Source organism: Camelina sativa, chromosome 3 (assembly GCF_000633955.1).
Source record: "Camelina sativa cultivar DH55 chromosome 3, Cs, whole genome shotgun sequence".
Lineage (NCBI taxonomy): Eukaryota > Viridiplantae > Streptophyta > Magnoliopsida > Brassicales > Brassicaceae > Camelina > Camelina sativa.
This window is the reverse complement of record NC_025687.1, coordinates 20,481,133-20,499,599: the sequence shown is the minus strand read 5'-3', so window position 1 is coordinate 20,499,599 and position 18,467 is coordinate 20,481,133. Positions and strand designations below refer to the sequence as shown.

At 46.8% G+C, this 18,467-nt stretch overlaps 2 protein-coding genes across 2 annotated transcripts in view; one reads left to right on the top strand and one right to left on the bottom strand.

The window, feature by feature from the left end:
• On the bottom strand, window positions 5,989–6,468 carry LOC104779151. Its single transcript, XM_010503537.1, has one exon. It carries the CDS (start codon window positions 6,466–6,468, stop codon window positions 5,989–5,991), a length of 480 nt encoding a protein of 159 aa, XP_010501839.1.
• Window positions 17,047–18,467, top strand: part of LOC104777621 (protein DCL, chloroplastic) — a 2,622-nt gene continuing 1,201 nt past the window's right edge. The window contains exons 1-2 of the mRNA XM_010501903.2: window positions 17,047–17,512; window positions 18,298–18,412. Of these exons, the coding sequence (XP_010500205.1) occupies window positions 17,139–17,512; window positions 18,298–18,412 (489 nt within the window). The 5' untranslated portion in view covers window positions 17,047–17,138. The remainder of the gene's footprint in view (window positions 17,513–18,297; window positions 18,413–18,467) is intronic.

Sequence of the window (18,467 nt, the reverse complement as noted above, 5' to 3'; positions counted from 1 at the left end):
CAACCAAGGTTTCCCGTGCAACTGTCGCAACAGCCCGCACACCTCCGAGTGAACCCCGAGGTCTCCCTCTAGTCAATATACTCACATCCAAGACCCTCTTTGCTCACAACTCATTGCTTCCCCCGTCCGTGGTCGACACCAATGAATCATGCCGGCTCGCTATCAGGCCAACCGCCTTAAGCTACGACATCCAGGAAGTCACTCACACACACTCCCCCCGCTCTCGGGTCGCAACCCTCGAGACATACTGGCTCACTGCCGAGCCACGGCTCACAACTACGGTATCCAGGGAGTCCCAATTATCCCGCTCTTGGGTCGTCATCCTAAAGCGCGCTCTCGGATCGTCATCCGAAGCAACATACCACTCCCACCCTCCGGACACAATGTCCATCGAGCTATCGGTATCACATGAATTGGGCCCTCATGGCCTTGAGCAAACAAGTCAGATGCCCTCGAGTATCTCCCGACTAGATCTACCTCAACACTTTCCACAAAATTTCCCTTTTTAGAAACTTTCTAACTCATGAAACTTCCTTTCTGTGGAAACTTCCTATTTAAGGAAACTTTCCAAAAAATAGAAACCCGAGCTATTTCTCTTTTTCCCATGACAATAACAGTCAAAAATAAAGAAAAATACTCATCTTATTAATCTAAAAAATGTCATAATCGTTACAACCCTAACAAAAATACATAAGAAAAATAAGATATCACGATCCAATCCATTAACCCGCATCCCGAACACCACCTCATCTTGGTACCTTGTCGCACAACCAACCACCCCTAAGCAACCAAATATCAAGAGAGATGGGCTGGAATACTCTATACCCACTCCAGCCACGAACTACAACTTGGACCCGGCTAGACAAGCTCAAGTCGCGGCATGCTTCTCAAACCACTTCTTAAACCTTGCCTTCATCCTCGCCTCGGGCTCCCAAGTCTGCTCCTCTACTCCATCACAGTCCCACAAGACTCTCATCAAAGGAATCTTCTTCTTCTGAAGTTCCTTGACTCTCCTCTCGAGCACCCTCAACGGTCTCGCCTCCAAGGTCATGTTGGGCTGAAGATCCTCAGGAATCTTAGCAACAACAGATCACCCTCGTGAAGACACTTCCTCAGCATCGACACATGAAATACCTTGTGGAACGCAAGCATAACCTCAGGCAACTCCAGCGGGTATGCCATTGGTCCCACCCGCTCAACCACTCTGAACAGATCCATGTACCTCAGACTCAACTTAGTCTCTGACAATGACCTGTTCGGACCCGCAACATGGCCATCTTGAGGTACACTCTATCACCAACCTAAAACTCAAGATCCTTCCTCCTCTTATCAGTATAGCTCTTCTGCCGATCATGAGCCTCCTTCATGTTCAGCCTCAGAACCCGAGTCTTCTCAGAGGTCTCCTGAACAAAATCCGCACCATAAATGTTCCTCTCCCCCACCTGAGTCCAGCATAACAGTGTACGACAAGGCCTCCCATACAATGCCTCATAAGGAGCCACCCCAATACTCGCCTGGTAGCTGTTGTTGTAAGCAAACTCTACCAAGCTTAGATGATCTGCCCAATCACCACCCCAATCCAACACACACATCCTCAGTAAATCCTCCAAAATCTGGATCTTCCTCTGACTGACCGTCCATCTGAGGATGGTAGGCTGTACTCATATGCACCTTCGTGCCCATCTCTGCCTGAAACGGCTTCCAGAACACCAAAGTGAACTTGGAATCTCTATCAAACACAATACTAGCAGGCACACCATGCAATCTGACTATCTCTCTCACGTACTTCCTGGCCAAAACTGCTGCTCCATCAGTCTTCTTGATGGCTAGGAAGTGCGCAGACTTAGTCAAACGGTCGACAATGACCCAAATCGCATCAAACGTCCTCGACACAGGTAATCCCACCACGAAATCCATCGTGATCAAATCCCATTTCCACTCTGGAATGGGCAAACTCTGCAATAAACCACCAGGAACCTGATGTTCCGCCTTCACTAGCTGACATGTGTCACACTTCGCAACCCAATCGGCTACGTCCTTCTTCATCCTGACCCAGTGATAATACCGCTTGAGGTCACGATACATCTTTGTCGCTCCCGGATGAATAGTGAACTTGCTCGAATGAGCCTCTCTCAGTATTTGCTGCCTCAAATCCTCACCCTTGGGCAGACAAACCCGACCATGCACACGGATAATACCATTAGCAGAGACCTGATACCCTGAACCTGCAGCCTTAGAGGCACTCACCAGTCCCTCATCACTCTCCTGAGCTAACCGCACTCTACTCAGCAAATCCGCTCGATCAACTACCTCCAAACCCAAAGGCTCCAGTGAGATAGCACACAACCTCAATGCACTAATCTCACCTATCAATACCTCCATATCCTGCTCCTGAGCCAAAGCCGCTACTAGCTCCATCCAACGTCTCTTTCTTAAATTCAGCTCTCGCTGAGTGAAAATGTACTTCAAACTCTTGTGATCTGTAAATACATGTACCTTCCCGCCATACAGATAAGACCTCCAAATCTTCAGAGCAAAAATCATTGCTGCCATCTCCAGATCATGAGTAGGGTAATTAGCCTCGTGCTTCCGCAACAGCCGCGAAGCGTAAGTTATAACCTTCCCCTGATGCATAAGCACACAACCCAACCCCACTCCAGAAGCATCTGTATACACAACATAGGGCTCGTTCTGCTCAGGCAGTGCTAACACCAGAGTGGTAGTCAACATCTGCTTGAGACTTACAAAACTCGTCTCACACTCTGATGAGCACACAAATGGGACATCCTTCCCTCTAAGCTTAGTCATCGGCTGTGCCATACTCGCAAATCCTGGAACAAACCTCCTGTAGTAACATGCTAAGCCTAGAAAACTCCAAATTTCAGTGGCACTTTGAGGCCTCGGCCACTCACTAATGGCCTGAATCTTGTCGGGATCCACCGAAACTCCCTCTGTCGAAACAATGTGGCCTAGGAACCCCATCTCACGCTGCCATAAACTGCACTTACTCAGCTCAGCAAACAACTTCTACTCCTGCAGCTTCTCCAGAACTGCTCCCAGATGTACTGCATGCTCCTCAGGATTCTTGGAAAATACGAGGATGTCGTCGATGAAAATGATGACTGACACGTCCAGAAACTCCTCGACCACGCTGTTCATCAATCTCATAAATGCAGCTGGCGCGTTTGTCAAACCAAAAGGCATCACCACAAACTCATAATACCCGTATCTCGTCCTGAAGGCAGTCTTCCTCACATCTGCCTCATGTATCGGAATCTGATGATAACCAGATTCCAAGTTAATCTTGGAGAACCAAGTAGCACCCCTCAACTGATCCAACAACTCATCAATCCTCGGGAGAGGGTACTTCTTCTTCACAGTGACCCGGTTCAAACTTCGGTAGTCGATACACAACCGAAAACTCCCGTCCTTCTTCTTAACGAACAGCACCGGTGCTCCCCATGGTGAAAAACTAGGACGGATAAAGCCCTTACTCAATAAATCCTCCAACTGCTTCTTTAGCTCCGTGATATGTATATATTTTACACTCTTTCATCATGCTTTGTCACTCATTTTGTTATCTTAATTCACTGTTTTGTATTGTTTTTGGTCTCTTTTGCATAATATGCATATCTAGGTAGTCTTTGCATTGGTCTTGCATGCATCTTGCATATTGGAGTTGTTTAAGGTGTTTTAGGAGATATCCAAACCATCAAAAGCAAACAAGGAGCAGGAAAGCATTCCAGCGACTCGATCAACACCACCCAGCGACCCAACCTTCCACGTCTTTGATCAAGTCAAGTGAAGATTTTACTTTGGGATTCAGCTTTCAAAATCTTCACCAAAGAAGTAGGGAATTGAGTCAACTTTCCAATGCTGTTTATTTCAAGCTAATCGGAGTCGTGGTCCAAGAGATATCGTCGTTTTAGTGGACGTACGTACGTTCTTAATTCCGACTCGACTTGCACGCAAAGGAGAGCTCCCACTCGATCGGATGTTAATAGCGACTCGACCAAGACGTGCCAGGAGGGCTCCTGAGCACTCTCAAGACGCGACTCGATCAGCAGCTCTCAATGACACCTTTCAAGCTTCCACTCGATCGACGTTTTCAAGCTTCCACTCGATCGACGTTCTCAAGCTGCCACTGGATCGACGTTCTCAAGCCGCAACTCGATCGACATTCTCACGATGCGACTCGACTCGATCCTGGTTTTGTCCTGAAGACGCGTCCGAGAAGGATTCCTGAACCGACGTTCTATATTGTCGTTTTATGTTATACTATAAATACGTTTTGTCAAGTTTTCACTGGGACATCTTATCTTTTATCACATTTTGTTCTGAAGGTTTTACCTAGCCTCCAAAACCGTTCTCAGTCTTTGTATCCAGATATCTTTTAATACATTGAGTATTTGCATTTGATTTCTTCTACAAACTTGTTCATCTCATTTTTACCTATCTAAGAATGCTTATTTCAATCTTTTCTGTGTTTGCATCCTTGATAATGATTTTCGGATCTGAGTAGTGTGCTTGTTCTTGAGGATGGGATAGATTAGGTGGAGGATCTTAGGATGTAGAGTGTTTAAGCTTTGATTGTATGATTTCCTTCTGGACTAGAGTTAGAAATACTTGTTTCTCTCTGATCAATTGGAACTAGGTTTTAGACATTTCCGCACCCAAAAGGTGTTCGATGAAATGTCTGACCAACTAGTGCCAGAGACTTACGTTCCTAGCCTAAGAGATTAGTTGTCTAGGATGTTTGTTGACGTGAATGAACTTGTTTTTCATGCCATGCTTGATCATGTTTCTCTAGCGAGAGCTAGGTTTGGAAGTGGTTGAGTTTGAGTAGCTTCTGTCAAGAGATTGGATTAACTAAATTGTGATGTTCATTGTTTAGGGACAGTTTGCTTGTGGCATGTTAAACACTCTGTAGACTAGGATACTCCAACGAAATAAATTACTCCCATCCTTAGGACTTCTATTTTATCTGATTGTTTCTGCATCTTTAAGCTTGTTCTTTATTTCTGTTCCAATAGCTTGGTCATTTGTCTCTGCTCGTTTAGCTTGTTTTTGCTCTCTTAAGTTATTGCATTTTAGCTCTTGTTCTGTAAACTCGTTTTGTTCTTGCATCTCGTTCACTCTAGGTTGTTAGACAAAAATTCCTTTTATATTGGCTTAACTTATAATTCCTTGATTGCATCTTGAGTGATAGTAAATTTTCCCATTTGGATTGACATCTTCTGTACTACAACTGCATTACGTTAATTGAGACCTACTATGAGACACAAAAATCCTAGTATCAATTTGGCATCTCTGCTGGAGCCATCCTGTAGGGTGCTTTAGACAACGGCGTTGTCCCCGGTTCCAACTCTATCGTGAATGGATCAGACCGAGATGGTGGTAACCCCTGCCACGACTGGAACATATCCTCAAACTCCTCCACAACCCGAATACCTCTGACAGAAGACTGCCTCACAGACTTCGGCATCGAGATTGTAACCAAATAGGCTTCACGCTCCTTCTCCCGGCCTGCATAGACGAGATCACGAGACTCCCCGAAGTCGGTCTCACTCCCTCGAAAACCAACTTCCCTTCTGGGCGCTCAAAGACAACTCTGCCCCTATAACAGTCCAAATGCACCCTATGACGATGAATCCAATCCATACCCAAAATCACATCATACAACTCCACTGGACTGATGATCAAATCTGCCGGTCTCGACTCTCCCGCAATCAGAATCTCCACATCTCTCGCACGACCAAAGACTCTCAGGAACTTCCCTCCTGCAACCCTGACAACACCCGTGCTCTCACCGGGATCTCCGCTAATACAAGCGCTCTCCGCGCACTCCGGCATAATGACGCAGTGAGTTGATCCAGAGTCAAAGAAAACGTGGGACATAAACCCGCCCACCAACAAGGTCCCTACTCAAACCTCATGTGTTGAGAACCTAACATTCAATCACAAGCAAAACAACAAGCATAATATGAACTAATGAATTGACCAAGTTCGAATCTCAGAAGTTATACCTGTGATCGCTCCCGCGCTAGTGCCACCGGTCTCTACAGTCGAGTACACCCGTGATGTCGGCTCGATCCAACCCACCGGCTGCACACCCTGCGGCACTCCTGGCTGACCCCCAGCCTGCACCGCTGCTACTGCCATCTGCTGCAACTTGGGACAACGAGGATTCATATGCCCCGTCTCCCTGCAGTAGTAACACACCCGAGTATCTGTCCGCGGCTCCATCACCGCCCGCTGCTCCATCACTGCCCTCTTCTCACCTCTCTGCGGACAGTTGGTCACCTTGTGGTCCCTGCTACCACACCCAAAACATCTCGGACCACTGTACCTCGATCTCTGCATATCCTCAAACTTCCGCTTCTGCCCCTGCGCAAGCTTGCCGCCCTTCCTAGAAACAGAATGCGGCTGGGACCGCTGTGGCTGCACTGAAGGACTGACCACAACCATCTGTGACCTCAAGTCGTCCTCTATCCTAGCTGCAACCTCCACCAGCTCCGCTCTCGTAGCATAGCTCCGCACTCTGCACCGAGTCCTCAGATCATCCCGCAGAGCCAACATAAACCTCCGCACCTGAGCCGACTCTGGCTCCCAAGCCCGACCTTAATACCCCACAAGTTGACTAAACTCAGCATCCAGCTCCCGCACTGTACGGTCACCCTGAGTCAACCCCAAGAACCGTGCCTCCATGCGGTCAAGAGCCTCCTGAGGAAAATACTTGGAGTTAAACTCCCTCACAAAATCCTCCCAAGACTTATCCCGCTGCACCCTACGTATTGTCACTGACCTCCACCACACATGTGCATCACCTGACAAGTAATGCACTGCCAAGTCCACCCTAAACTGGTCGGGACACCAAAGTGAACGGAAAAGATCCTCCATCCGCTCTCTCCACTCATCAGCTACACTCGGATTCGTACCTCCCGAGAAAGATCCCGCTCCCACTCGCTGCAGCTGCACCATCATCTGCACGTACTAAGCGTCCACTACCTTGGCCCCTGGCTGCACACCTGGCTGCAAACCCGCCAGAGGCGACACCGCTAGGACCCGCCCACCAACAGCTGGCGGCACTACTGGAACCTGCCAACCACTGGCGGCACCGCTGTTGGAAGCCGCGCCAAAACCTCAGTTAGCAAGCCCAACAAGACATCCTCCCGGCCTGGAGCACCCTGCTCTGCAGCCCTCACACCCGGGGCATCACCGTGACCGGCGCCGGGCCTATTCGCCCTGCCGTCACCCAAGCCAGCCTGGTCTCCAGACACACTAGGATGAACCTGCGACTCCGCTGTCTCCTCACTGGCCATACTCTGGGTCACACTCACACTGGCCTCGGGAACCTGACCTCGCCTCCGACCACGACCACAACCACGAACACGACCACGACCTCGACCACGCCCGCGACCAACAGCATCCGCACCTCTACCTATCTGTATCACCAAGAACAGAAGGCTAAGCAACAATAACTCTAATTACACAAGATCACAACTCACCGTGGAATCACGAAGTAGGCTCGAAGGAGATGTTCTAGGACCTCATGCCAAACACAATTGACTAAATCACATAATCAACTCTAGCATGAAATCCGAAACAACAACAGTAAAAGCGCAGTGAACCCTAGTCCTAGAACCGTAAGGGTTCTGATACCAAAATGAAANTTATCCCGCTGCACCCTACGTATTGTCACTGACCTCCACCACACATGTGCATCACCTGACAAGTAATGCACTGCCAAGTCCACCCTAAACTGGTCGGGACACCAAAGTGAACGGAAAAGATCCTCCATCCGCTCTCTCCACTCATCAGCTACACTCGGATTCGTACCTCCCGAGAAAGATCCCGCTCCCACTCGCTGCAGCTGCACCATCATCTGCACGTACTAAGCGTCCACTACCTTGGCCCCTGGCTGCACACCTGGCTGCAAACCCGCCAGAGGCGACACCGCTAGGACCCGCCCACCAACAGCTGGCGGCACTACTGGAACCTGCCAACCACTGGCGGCACCGCTGTTGGAAGCCGCGCCAAAACCTCAGTTAGCAAGCCCAACAAGACATCCTCCCGGCCTGGAGCACCCTGCTCTGCAGCCCTCACACCCGGGGCATCACCGTGACCGGCGCCGGGCCTATTCGCCCTGCCGTCACCCAAGCCAGCCTGGTCTCCAGACACACTAGGATGAACCTGCGACTCCGCTGTCTCCTCACTGGCCATACTCTGGGTCACACTCACACTGGCCTCGGGAACCTGACCTCGCCTCCGACCACGACCACAACCACGAACACGACCACGACCTCGACCACGCCCGCGACCAACAGCATCCGCACCTCTACCTATCTGTATCACCAAGAACAGAAGGCTAAGCAACAATAACTCTAATTACACAAGATCACAACTCACCGTGGAATCACGAAGTAGGCTCGAAGGAGATGTTCTAGGACCTCATGCCAAACACAATTGACTAAATCACATAATCAACTCTAGCATGAAATCCGAAACAACAACAGTAAAAGCGCAGTGAACCCTAGTCCTAGAACCGTAAGGGTTCTGATACCAAAATGAAACAACCCTTTTTTTTTTTTTTTTGAATTTACTAGTAGTCCCATACCCACTAACAACCTAGCAACAATCACCAACAGCGGATAACCAAAACAGTTCCAATAAACCAATAAAATTTTCAATATTAACAATCCAATGACCAACAAAACAGTTACTCCAAAACTAACAAAGAAATAACCAAGTTCCAACATCCTACAATGTTCTATCAGCTCAATTCTAGCAACCTAACAATGGCTAGACCACAATCAATCAAACCTCTAGAACATCCTCCTCCTCATCGCCCTGATTCCACGATAACACTTTGCCTTTACCTGCACCACAAACACATATTGAGATGTATGAGTATTATTAAAAATACATTGTGAAGCAATCCTCCCATCTACTGGGCTATACACACAAGCATTTGAGAATCTAANCGTCCACTACCTTGGCCCCTGGCTGCACACCTGGCTGCAAACCCGCCAGAGGCGACACCGCTAGGACCCGCCCACCAACAGCTGGCGGCACTACTGGAACCTGCCAACCACTGGCGGCACCGCTGTTGGAAGCCGCGCCAAAACCTCAGTTAGCAAGCCCAACAAGACATCCTCCCGGCCTGGAGCACCCTGCTCTGCAGCCCTCACACCCGGGGCATCACCGTGACCGGCGCCGGGCCTATTCGCCCTGCCGTCACCCAAGCCAGCCTGGTCTCCAGACACACTAGGATGAACCTGCGACTCCGCTGTCTCCTCACTGGCCATACTCTGGGTCACACTCACACTGGCCTCGGGAACCTGACCTCGCCTCCGACCACGACCACAACCACGAACACGACCACGACCTCGACCACGCCCGCGACCAACAGCATCCGCACCTCTACCTATCTGTATCACCAAGAACAGAAGGCTAAGCAACAATAACTCTAATTACACAAGATCACAACTCACCGTGGAATCACGAAGTAGGCTCGAAGGAGATGTTCTAGGACCTCATGCCAAACACAATTGACTAAATCACATAATCAACTCTAGCATGAAATCCGAAACAACAACAGTAAAAGCGCAGTGAACCCTAGTCCTAGAACCGTAAGGGTTCTGATACCAAAATGAAACAACCCTTTTTTTTTTTTTTTTGAATTTACTAGTAGTCCCATACCCACTAACAACCTAGCAACAATCACCAACAGCGGATAACCAAAACAGTTCCAATAAACCAATAAAATTTTCAATATTAACAATCCAATGACCAACAAAACAGTTACTCCAAAACTAACAAAGAAATAACCAAGTTCCAACATCCTACAATGTTCTATCAGCTCAATTCTAGCAACCTAACAATGGCTAGACCACAATCAATCAAACCTCTAGAACATCCTCCTCCTCATCGCCCTGATTCCACGATAACACTTTGCCTTTACCTGCACCACAAACACATATTGAGATGTATGAGTATTATTAAAAATACATTGTGAAGCAATCCTCCCATCTACTGGGCTATACACACAAGCATTTGAGAATCTAATGTCAAGCAATCATCAACAGTAACAATCAAACCCGGAAACAGGCAATCGTCGACCAACAAAGGTTGGTGTCGACCGACACCATACCAGTGTCGATCGATACTGACAACCTGGTGTCGACCAACACCTGCTCGACACCTCCCAAAAACCCTAGTTGTGTCGACCGACACCTCCACATGGTGTCGATCGACACTCCCAAAGATTCCCGAGCCGTCCTCGCACAAGTGTTGACCGACACACCGAAGGTGTCGATCGACACTGATGTCGTGCATCATCTTCCTTAACGCTCTCTCGCAGATCCCCGCTTCCCAAAGACTCCCATTCATCTCAAACTCATCCATAAGCCATATAAGGACGTAGAAACACCAAAACAACCACAAGCAAACAAGGAATCAATCAAACAACTCAAAATCACAAAGAAACATAGATTTCTCAAGATTAGATAAGCCATGGTCATGCACTCACCTCTTTTGCAGGAGAATCTGACTCAAACACAGCTGTACCACACTCCTAGCAATCTTCTGATGCAATGATAGCAATAGATCTCCCCAGAAACCACCACAATCTCTCCAAAACTCAAGAACACTCACAAATCTCCTTTTCTCTCTCTCAAACACTTAAGCGGCGACAAAAGAGAACTTTTCTAACCCTTTTCGTCGACCCAACCTTAAATATGACGATTTAGGGATTTTAAATTGAACCAAACCGAACCAAACCACAATTAAAATCAAACCGGTTGAAACCGAAAAAGATGGTGTCGATCGACACACCCATGGTGTCGATTGACACTCAGACCAAAATTGCAGTTTCCGGTTCGCGGATGTTACACAAACATACAACGGGAAAAGATGTTGAGGATTCGAAGGATTATGACCGAGTGTGTAGCAAATAATTTTGATATCTTCTCATTTTCTTTAATTTTGGCCTTATGACAATACTCATTTGATTTTTTTTTTTGGTAAGACAAAGGGAGAAACCTCCCTAAAAAGAAAAAAAAATTACAAACAAACCCATCTGGCAATCGCATCCCCTCTCGCATCCTCCATCAAAACAGAAAGAAGATCCTCCGGGCAAGTATCGAACAATTGGAAGCCTGATGGATGAGTAAAAGCATAGTTTGCCAAACCGTCTACAAGCCGATTAGCTTCACGGTACACATGTGTAACCCAGACTGACCAGTCCTTTAAAAGGAAGTCATAGCACAATTCTACTAGGAATGACAAGGGATGAGAATCCAAAATCCTTGTCTTTAAGAATCCAACTACCAACTCTGAATCAATCTCCAGCTCCATATGAGTGATCTGTCACTCCCATGCGAGATAGAGACCATAATAAACCCCCGATAGCTCCGCCAATGGGGCCGTACAATAACCTATGTTCAACGCAAACCCATGGATCCATCGTCCCTCACTATCACGAATTACCCTGCCAGCCGCTGCAGAGCCTGGATTACCCCGTGAGGCACCATCCGTGTTCAACTTAAACCAGTTCTCCCTAGGTGGAACCCATGAGATCTGCCTCTCTACCCTTACCCGTTCATTCGATAACACTTTACAAGCCAAGTTTGCACGATGAACTTCCTTTGCCATATCCTTCACAAACTGAACCATGTCCCTACATTTTCCCACCACACCAAACACATTACCACACCTCCATTTCCATGCCCACCACACATAAATATCGAACATGATAGCCNGGAATCACACAAATGTCTCCTATGCCTCTCTGTATTAGTCATGATAACCTGGTTCACAACCAACCAGAAGAAAACTCGCACCCTTTCTGGAACTTTCAGTGACCAAACCTTCCCAAACAACACCCTAAGGTCCGCTCGCAGGGCACAATCCTGTGTTAACCAAGCATAAGCCGATTGCACCGTGAATTTACCATCAGAACTAGACCCCCAGGAGGGCCTATCCCTCGCTCCCGTTACTGTATCCACCACCACAGTCACTAAAGAAGACAAAGTAAACTTGGACACAAAAGGTACGATGCGTGCCATATCCCACCCAGAACCAGCAATCCATAAGTCTCGAATCCGTAGGTCCCTTAGCACCCCTGGAATCTCCACTAAAGCAAACTCCACCAATGGTGTGTTCGAAAGCCATTTATCTTTCCAAAACCGGATAGACCTACCATCCCCAATCACCCAACTCATCCCCGGAATCACCACATCACACAAAACTGTCCCCACACTACGCCATGTAGAAGACCAGTTACAAAGCACAGCAGTCCAAGAGGTATCACGAAGATGTCCTACCTTATATTTGCTTCGCAGAACACGTGCCCATAAACTCTAACAATCATGAACCAGTCGCCATCCAACCTTTGCAAGCAAAGCAATGTTGGTAGCTGCTGTAGTTTGAATACTTAGCCCTCCCTCACAGTTCGGTTTACAAACTCTATCCCATGTGAGAAGATGTTGTTTCTTTTTCTCCGGAGTACTACCCCATAAAAAATTCCTGGTAATCTTATCCAACAGAGCTAACGTTGACTTAGGCAGCATAATGGTGCTCATCGAATGGATTGGTATAGAAGATAAGACTGCCTTCGATAAGGTAATCCGACCCGCCAAACTCAGTGCTCGTCCCTTCCACCCTGAAAGCCTAGAAGCAATCCTCTCCACCACATCTCCAAAGGTGTTCTTATTAATCCGCTTATGTAACACCGTCATACCAAGATACTTCCCCAAATTAGTCGTTGAACTAATACCACTCTCCTGACTTATCATTTGAGCTAGATCACGACTAACATTACCAGAAAAGAAAATCTTGGATTTCTCCAGGGTCACCTTTTGGCCAGAAGCTACACAAAATTGCTCAAGAACACGTCTGATAATTCGCACTTGGGCCACAGAAGCCTCTGCAAACAAAATAAGGTCATCAGCGAAGCATATATGGGATAGCTTCGGACCCCCTCTTGACAAACTGATAGGTTTCCAATCCTTCAACCCGATGGACCTTTCAATCTGATGGCATAGCCTCTCTAAGATAAAAACAAAAAGATATGGAGAGAGGGGGTTTCCCTAGAGAAGACCTCGAGCAGGTGTAAATGCTTCAGTCTTCTCCCCATTCCACAACAGTTTCATTGATGGACCTCTAACACACGTCATAATCCATTTAATCCAATCATCCGGTAAACCAGCTGCTTGCAGGGTATCCTCTAGAAAGTCCCATTGCACCCGATCATATGCTTTCTCAAGGTCGAGTTTGAGTAGCATCCAACCCTTCCGGCCTTTTTTCCTCCTCATCGAATGCACAGCTTCCTGAACAATGACTATGTTATCCGTGCTTAACCTTCCTGGTATAAAACTAGCTTGTGCTGGACCTATCAACCATGGCATTACTTTTTTTAGTCGCAAAACCATGACCTTCATGATAATCTTGAACAAAACGTTACGCAAACTTATAGGCCAGAACTGATTCACCCTTTCTGGTTTCGTAACTTTGGTGATCAACACAATCAAAAAATCATTCATCACTTCTTGGAGTACACCTGAATTAAAGAAATCCAGGACACAACGAACCACAGACTCGCCCACAATTGACCAACAGTCCTGGTAGAAAACCGGTTGAAACCCGTCAGGTCCTGGTGCCTTGTACTTCCCCATGCTCTGCAAAGACACCTCAACCTCTTTACCTACAAAAGGCTTCCCCAACTCCATCAAATCCGATCCAGAGAGGACTGGAAAACCTTCTTGTTGCAGCTTCACCACATCCTGCTCCACATCATCCATCGAATAAAGACGTTTATAGTAGTTAACCGCTAACAACTCCAACTCCTGTGCGTTAGAGATCCAGGTTCCAACATCTCCTTGCAGCAACTCTATACGGTTTCGCCGCCTTCGAATAATAGTGGAGGTGTGGAAATATGTAGTATTACTGTCCCCAAAAGCAATAAACTTCTCTCTTGATTTTTGAAACCAAACCATCTCCTCTTGTTCCAAAATCACATCTAAATCCTTGAGCAAATCTGCCTCTTTACCTAGAAGGACATCTGACGGATGCAAATCGATTTGCTCCTGAGTCACTCGAAGTTCATTCATCAACTTATCCTTCCTTCGATTAATGTCACCAAAGACTTCCTTATTCCATGTCTTCAATTTGAGCTGGAGCTCCTTCAAAGCCGCCTGAGTGGAAAGCTTGCGGTTCCAGGAAGTCTCCAACATCGATTTGAAACTCTCATGCTTTAACCAGGCAACTTCGAAGCGAAATGGACGACGTCTAAGATCCACACTCACTCGTGGCTGTAACTGGACATACAAAGGTGCATGGTCCGAAGAAAAGAAAGGCAAGTGAGTAACAGATGCTTCTTGCCACTTCAGTCTTGCAGACGCACAACACAACACCCTGTCAAGACGCTTGGCTATATAGTTTCTCTCAACCCGACCCCTCCTCCAAGTGAACTGACTCCCCTTGAATCCCATATCAATCAAAGACATATCATGAATCCAATCACCAAAACTCAGTGAATCCAGAGAGAGGCAACCATTCCCACCGGTTCTCTCATCCAGCCTAACAATGGTGTTAAAATCTCCTCCAATAATGATCAGACCAACAATATTCTGCAACATGCTCTGCGGTTCATCCCACAAACCCTCCCGACGATTTGCCTATGGAGCTGCATAAACTACCACCAAATGTATGATCTCTCCATCCTTCTCCAAAGTCGCATAGACAAACTGATGGGAAGACTTCTTAATGGTCACCTTACCAACTCCAGATATCCATAGAAGCCATATCCCACCACTCTGCCCAGTTGAGTCCATCTGAAATACATTATCGAACCCCAGAACTTGGCAGATACGCTGCGCTCTATCTCCACTCGAATACGTTTCAAACAAAGNTACCAACTCCAGATCTCCATAGAAGCCATATCCCACCACTCTGCCCAGTTGAGTCCATCTGAAATACATTATCGAACCCCAGAACTTGGCAGATACGCTGCGCTCTATCTCCACTCGAATACGTTTCAAACAAAGCTAATACATCAGACGAAAACTTTTTCAGAATATAACGAATAGACCGCCGAAAGTTAGGCTTATTCGTTCCTCGGCAATTCCATAGAATGCTATTCATCAAAACTTTATAAGAAACATATCGAATTACCGGGGTAAACTGTTATGCCCCTTGAACCCTATCCGACCCCCGAATTGGGTCATCAATCTCAACCAATCCACTATCCATCGGAACCAGGGCCAAACTCTGCTGGGAAGAAGACTCCACACTAGTGGAATCCGATGTCGGAGACTCCCCTAGTCGGTTCCCGACAGCCCCATGAACAAAAGCTCCACCCGCATGACACACATCCCCCTTCTCCACCCGTAGTCTCTTGCCGGATTCCGACAGTGGAGGTTCCCCTTGCGTTGGGCCAAAAATTAAACCTTGATTGGGCTTATTCGGTGGCTTTCTATTCTGAGGTCCATAAGAACCAACAACTTTATTCGAACCCCCTCGTTTTCCTGTATGGCCTACAACAAGAGGATCTTTCAACTAGGCCGCTGGCCCATTCGCAATTCCCTTCGTTCCTTGCCCTCCACTCTTCACATAACGAGATTTTTGCTGGACAGATATGTTTTCCTTATTAGTACCCGAGATATTCGAAACCTCCCTTATCAGTGGTATAACAGAATCCTCCTCCAGGCTACCAAAACGGTTTGATATGGAAAGATTCTCCTTCTCTTTGATACATGTAATATCCTGCAGATTTCTTTCCATACTTTTCTGGAACTCCCCATCCCCAAAAACAACCGGCGACTACGACGATTCCGATCTGCGACTCCCCCGGCGAACAACCGTAAAACCATCATCCCCTTGATTCGCACCGCCTGAGCCATCTGACACCACCGGAGGGGGTGCAGCAACTGAATGTTCCACAATTCTTCGAGCACATGCAGATTGTGTATGTCCAAACATCCCACAGATAGAGCAAATGTTCGTTAACCCCTCATACGACACAAAATTTCGATCCTCATTCACCTGAATTGTGCCCTTCAACGGTCTCTTCAGATCCACCTCCACACATATGCGGGCAAAGCGTCCCCTCTCAAAGTTTAGAGTGGTTAGATTAACCCTGATTGGTTTCCCTAACCCCTCGCTATCCCCATAAGGATCCTCGGGTGGTAGAAATTCATTGGAATATTGGCTAGCCTAACCCAAACTGGTGTCGTAACAATCTCGTCCGAAAGCGGATCAAACTCAGGCGACCATGCTTGCACCATAAGGTAGCTACCAAAAGCCCTCCAAGGACCGCCTGTTAGTGCGGTCAGATACTCCTCCTCCAACTCGAAACACACCATGAAGAACTGCCGTGGCAGATCAACCACATACATGGCTCCCTTGGGCTTCCACTTTTCTCTTAGCCTCTTAGAAAGCACCAACAGTGAGAAAGTTCGCCCTAAAACTTTCACTATCATACACTGCTTCCATAGCCTATTCATAGTTTCCAAAACCTCCGGCTGAATCGTAACAACTGGTTCTCCATCTACCCCTCCAGGAAACGTCAGTCTGACCCGCTCATCAACATATGTGTCCTCCAACAGGTCCTCCGATCGAAGTCGACCCCCCGTATTACTCCCTGTTACCGTTTTCACCCAGTTCATGTTCGGATCAGGAGGCGCGCCCGGTGGACGCACCCTTTCCCCAACTCATCCATCGTAGCATCACCCTCGCCGGAAATCGCCATATATTTGTCCGCTTCGAAATGTGACACGATCGATGAACCTTATTTGCCTTTGTATGTGTAAATCTCTTAAAATCTTCCTATAAATCTCACCAAATCACATACTCGTTTGATTATGACCCTTCTATAATTTATCTTTATTTGATTTTTCTTTTTCTTATATTTTGAAGTTCTTAATAATCTCAATTCAATTTCTTGTGTTCATTTTACATTTTATTATCTGTTGTTCAGGTCCAACAAAGGCCCAAAATGAAAGACGTTCGTCTCCATCCGCCCATTCTCTGGTAGCAAGCTTTCCACGGTTCATCATCTGCGAATGGATAATGTAACCGTTTAGCTCTCTCTCTCTCTCTCTCTTCCCCCACTCTCTCTACACTTCAATCTTACGGCCATGAGTTTGGCTTCCGTTTCCTGCTCGCCGCCACCGTGCTTCCGCTACGGAGCTTACATCTTCTCCTTCTCCTCTTCTTCTTCTTCTTCCTCACCTCTCTGTTTGTATTTCCCGCGTGGTGACTCTACTACTTCCCTCAGGCCTCGAGTTCGCGCCTTGCGAACGGAATCTGACGGCGCTAGGATCGGTAACACGGAGTCGTACGGCTCGGACTTGCTTCGTCGGCCGCGTATTTCGTCGGGGGAAACCTCCGAAGAGGAGGAGGAGGAGGATGAGAACGGCGAGGGTGATGAGTTCGTCGATTGGGAAGATAAGATACTTGAGGTTACCGTTCCTCTTGTTGGATTCGTCAGGATGATTCTTCATTCCGGGAAGTACGTCTTTCGTTTTCCCAAATTCTTACGATCGGAATCAGTATAACACTGTTGCCACTGCGTAATCGATTGCAATACTTCATATTAGATGGGGGAATTCAACAAATTTTTGGTGTTTTTTTGTTGTCTAATTCGAGATGAGATGATCAAAATGGGAGCTCGAGAGTCTCTCTGTTGTTCTGAGGTCCTATGAGTTCATATCTGTTGCTACTGCGTAAGCTCTAACATTTAGGAAGCTATCGATTGCAGAAGTTTATAGTCTAGATGGGGAATTTAACAGTTGTTGTTCTAATTGAGTGTTTAGTGGTTAATATGGTCATGTGTTGGTTCTTGTTCTTCTGATCTTGCATGAGTCATGTCTAGAAGCATTTAAAAGTCAGTAGATTGCGGAAGTTCATAGTCTAGATGGAAACGAGTGTTTATCGGTTGATATCATCATGTATTGGTATTTGTAGATACTGTGTAAGCTTTAAGCATTTAGGAGGAAATCGATTTTAGAACTTCATATTCTTGATGGGGGAACTTAACACTTGTTTGTCTAGTTGGTTGATATGATAAAGTATTGGTTCTTGTTGTTCTGAGCTGCCCGCATGAGTCATGTCTAATACTATTTGCTTGGTTTGGTTTACGGTAGAGTTGAAAGAGTTTAGCTGCTTTCAGTATGGATTAGATGTGAATTGCTGCTGCTTTTTTTATGTTCATCTGTTTCAATAAATAGTTCATGAGGAATTCTCTTTTTTTTTTTTGATTCAATGGTAGCTCTGTGTGGCTTTTGAATTGTGCAGATATGCAAACCGAGATAGGCTAAGCCCCGAGCACGAGAGAATGATTGTTGAGATGCTGCTACCTTATCACCCTGAGTTTGAGAAGAAGATCGGATGTGGGATAGACTATATTATGGTATGTATTATGCTTTTAAGATTTTGAAACGACATGAGCTTTTTACTAAGTGGAC